The 2,560-nt window shown below is 34.3% G+C and overlaps 1 protein-coding gene across 1 annotated transcript; it reads left to right on the top strand.

The window, feature by feature from the left end:
• Positions 1-963: 963 nt before the first annotated feature.
• On the top strand, positions 964-1,955 carry LOC103140697 (olfactory receptor 52N5-like). Its single transcript, XM_007555946.2, has one exon. The coding sequence runs from the start codon at positions 964-966 to the stop codon at positions 1,897-1,899; it is 936 nt and encodes a 311-aa protein (XP_007556008.1). The 3' UTR covers positions 1,900-1,955.
• Positions 1,956-2,560: the final 605 nt, after the last annotated feature.

The following is a 2,560-nucleotide window of genomic DNA, read 5'->3' as shown; positions in this document are numbered from 1 at the left end:
AGGTAAATTTTCCTCGAGGAATTTTAGTAATCAAGGTACTCGAATCATTCGAGGAATCGTTTCAGCCCTAGTTAAAAGTAAGAGAAGAAAACTCAAAACATTGTGAAAACTGATTCCATTGGTAGAAGAAAATGTGATGTACGGAAAAAAGGCTGTTTTGTTCTGGAACACGTGACCTCCAAACACAATGAGCTCCTTCAGAAAGTCTGATAAGATTACTCTAAGGAAAAACAAAAAAAACTTGAGCATATTTTCATTAAAAGTCTTTTTCTATTTCAAATACGTTTTGGATTACCAAAGTGCATTTCTGGCCCTTTAGAGTCTGACCAACCAGAGACATCCCCATATGCATGTCCACTCTGCTGAGACTGCACTTTCCATTTTGCATGGTGTAACCTTTCTCTCCATTTCAGACTGTGTGTTTTATAGATTTTAAACTCTGGCCAATCTCTGGTCAAGCTATAGTTTTTTATGTATTTGATGTTTGAGTTTTATAACCTACTGTGCTTCTGAGAGTAAAATTGTTGATTTTTGAAGGAACAAGGAAGAAAATCATCTAAAAAGTGTTATAATTTTGAACACAAGAAAACGTCAAGCAGAAATGCAATAACATGCATTGTACTAATGGCAGTCATGTTTGTTTGTCAAACTGGAAACCATTAGAGATCATTGTCCATTTGGGATTTACTTTGCCTACTTATAGTGTAGTAACAAATGAAATGCTGAGCATGTTTTAGATAAAAATGTAGGGAGGTGTTGAAGATGTAGTGGATTTAAATAGCAAACATTACATGATTTGTTGTGTCTAATGCTTTTTTGTTTTCTATATACAATAGCAGGAAGCATGTTAACAGTTCCATGTTTTGTGAGTTCATCCGCTGTTTTCCATAACTTGTAATTTTCTGCTTTGACATTTGTGTTTGATATTTAGTCACTGTTTCTACTGTTGTAATCACAGGGATTATGTTGTACACTAATGTAACAACGATAAAAAAAAACATTATCACTGGATTTCCAGGCCTTGTGCCAAAGTATTATGGCCCCGTTTCAGCTACGCTTTTCCTGCTTTATTTGGCTATAGCAGCTGGAAACATTTTTATTTTAGTCTTTGTTAGATATGAAAGGTCTCTTCACAAACCCTCATATGTCATCTTTTGCCACTTGGCACTAAGTGACGTAATGTTTGGAACAGTAACGCTACCAAAGACAATATCTTTATATTGGTTTAATGACAGAATTGTATCATTTTACAGTTGTTTTGCCCAAATGTACTTTGTTCACTTTTTAGGAGCAACTCATTCTTTCATTCTGATGGTGATGGCGCTGGATTGCTTCATTGCAATTCGTTCTCCTCTGCGCTACAATTCACTTTTCACAAATACGACTGTTTCTGCGCTTTGTGGAATATCATGGTTTATGCCGATTTCGTGGATGTTTGGCGTAGTTTTTGATGCTCTGAGTCTACCTTTTTGTAATTCAAATATCATTGTTCACTGCTACTGTGACCATTTATCAATAATTAACCTTGGATGTGAGAATATACGAAGTTCAACAGTTCTGGGATTGAGTCTTGCCATGTTCAGCTTGTTGATACCTCTGGGATTTATTGTTCTGTCCTATTTTATAATCATCTTTTCTGTTTTGAAAATATCGTCCTCTAAAGGACGCATTAGGGCTTGGTCGACTTTTACACCTCAGCTAATGATCATCTGCCTTTATTATCTGCCAAGGTGCTTTGTTTACTTGGCTAACTTTGTAGGATACACGTTCAATGCTTCAGTTCGAATTGTTGTTGTAATGCTGTATAGTCTTCCACCTGCTCTTGTCAACCCGATAATATACTGCTTCAAAACAAAGGACATCAAAGAAAGCTTAAAAATGAAGCTTTTTACCAAATGAACTAATATAGCAACAAAGGCTGGTTAAATTTTAACAGAAGACAGCAGAAGAAAGACTTTTTACAGATGTAGCTGGGAGACTGAAAGAGCTCTACTTACTTCAGTCAAGTTGAAGTTTTATTTTGTCAAAAGGATTTGCTTTAATGAAAATTTAATTCTTGATTTTTGTTTTTATTCTATTTTTTTAGTCTGTTGTCAATTAATCTATAAAATGCATTAACCCTAAAATAAACCATATATAGATCATTTCAACTACAAATTGTAAAGTGAATTTATTATTTCTATTTCTCTTTATAACTTTAACATGTATGAACAATAAATCTACATGTGGTTAAAAACTATATTCAGGTGGTGGAGTACAAAATTTCTCAGGGCAACAATAGTGTCAAATTAATGGAGGGTTGTTGTTTTTTCAGTGTCAGATTTTTACAGCTAAACAAAATTGAAAAATTTAAATTTTTTGTCAGATGTAAATTACATGTGTAATTTGTTTCAGGATTAAAGTTGAGGTCCGAGAAAAACAGTCGTCTTAATTGTGAGTAAACACCAGAATATGTAATCAATCCCCTCAGATGGTTGTGTGATACTTAGGGCTGAAACGATTCCTCGAATGATTCGAGTACCTCGATTACTAAAATTCCTCGAGGAAAATTTACCTGCCT

Source organism: Poecilia formosa, unplaced genomic scaffold, assembly GCF_000485575.1.
Source record: "Poecilia formosa unplaced genomic scaffold, Poecilia_formosa-5.1.2 Scaffold74, whole genome shotgun sequence".
NCBI lineage: Eukaryota > Metazoa > Chordata > Actinopteri > Cyprinodontiformes > Poeciliidae > Poecilia > Poecilia formosa.
The sequence above is the reverse complement of the archived record's forward strand: the minus strand, read 5'-3'. Positions and strand labels throughout refer to the sequence as shown.

Coding starts and splice junctions, on each gene's coding strand:
- LOC103140697 (XM_007555946.2), top strand. CDS start 964: ATGTTGTACACTAATGTAACAACGATAAAAAAAAACATTATCACTGGA.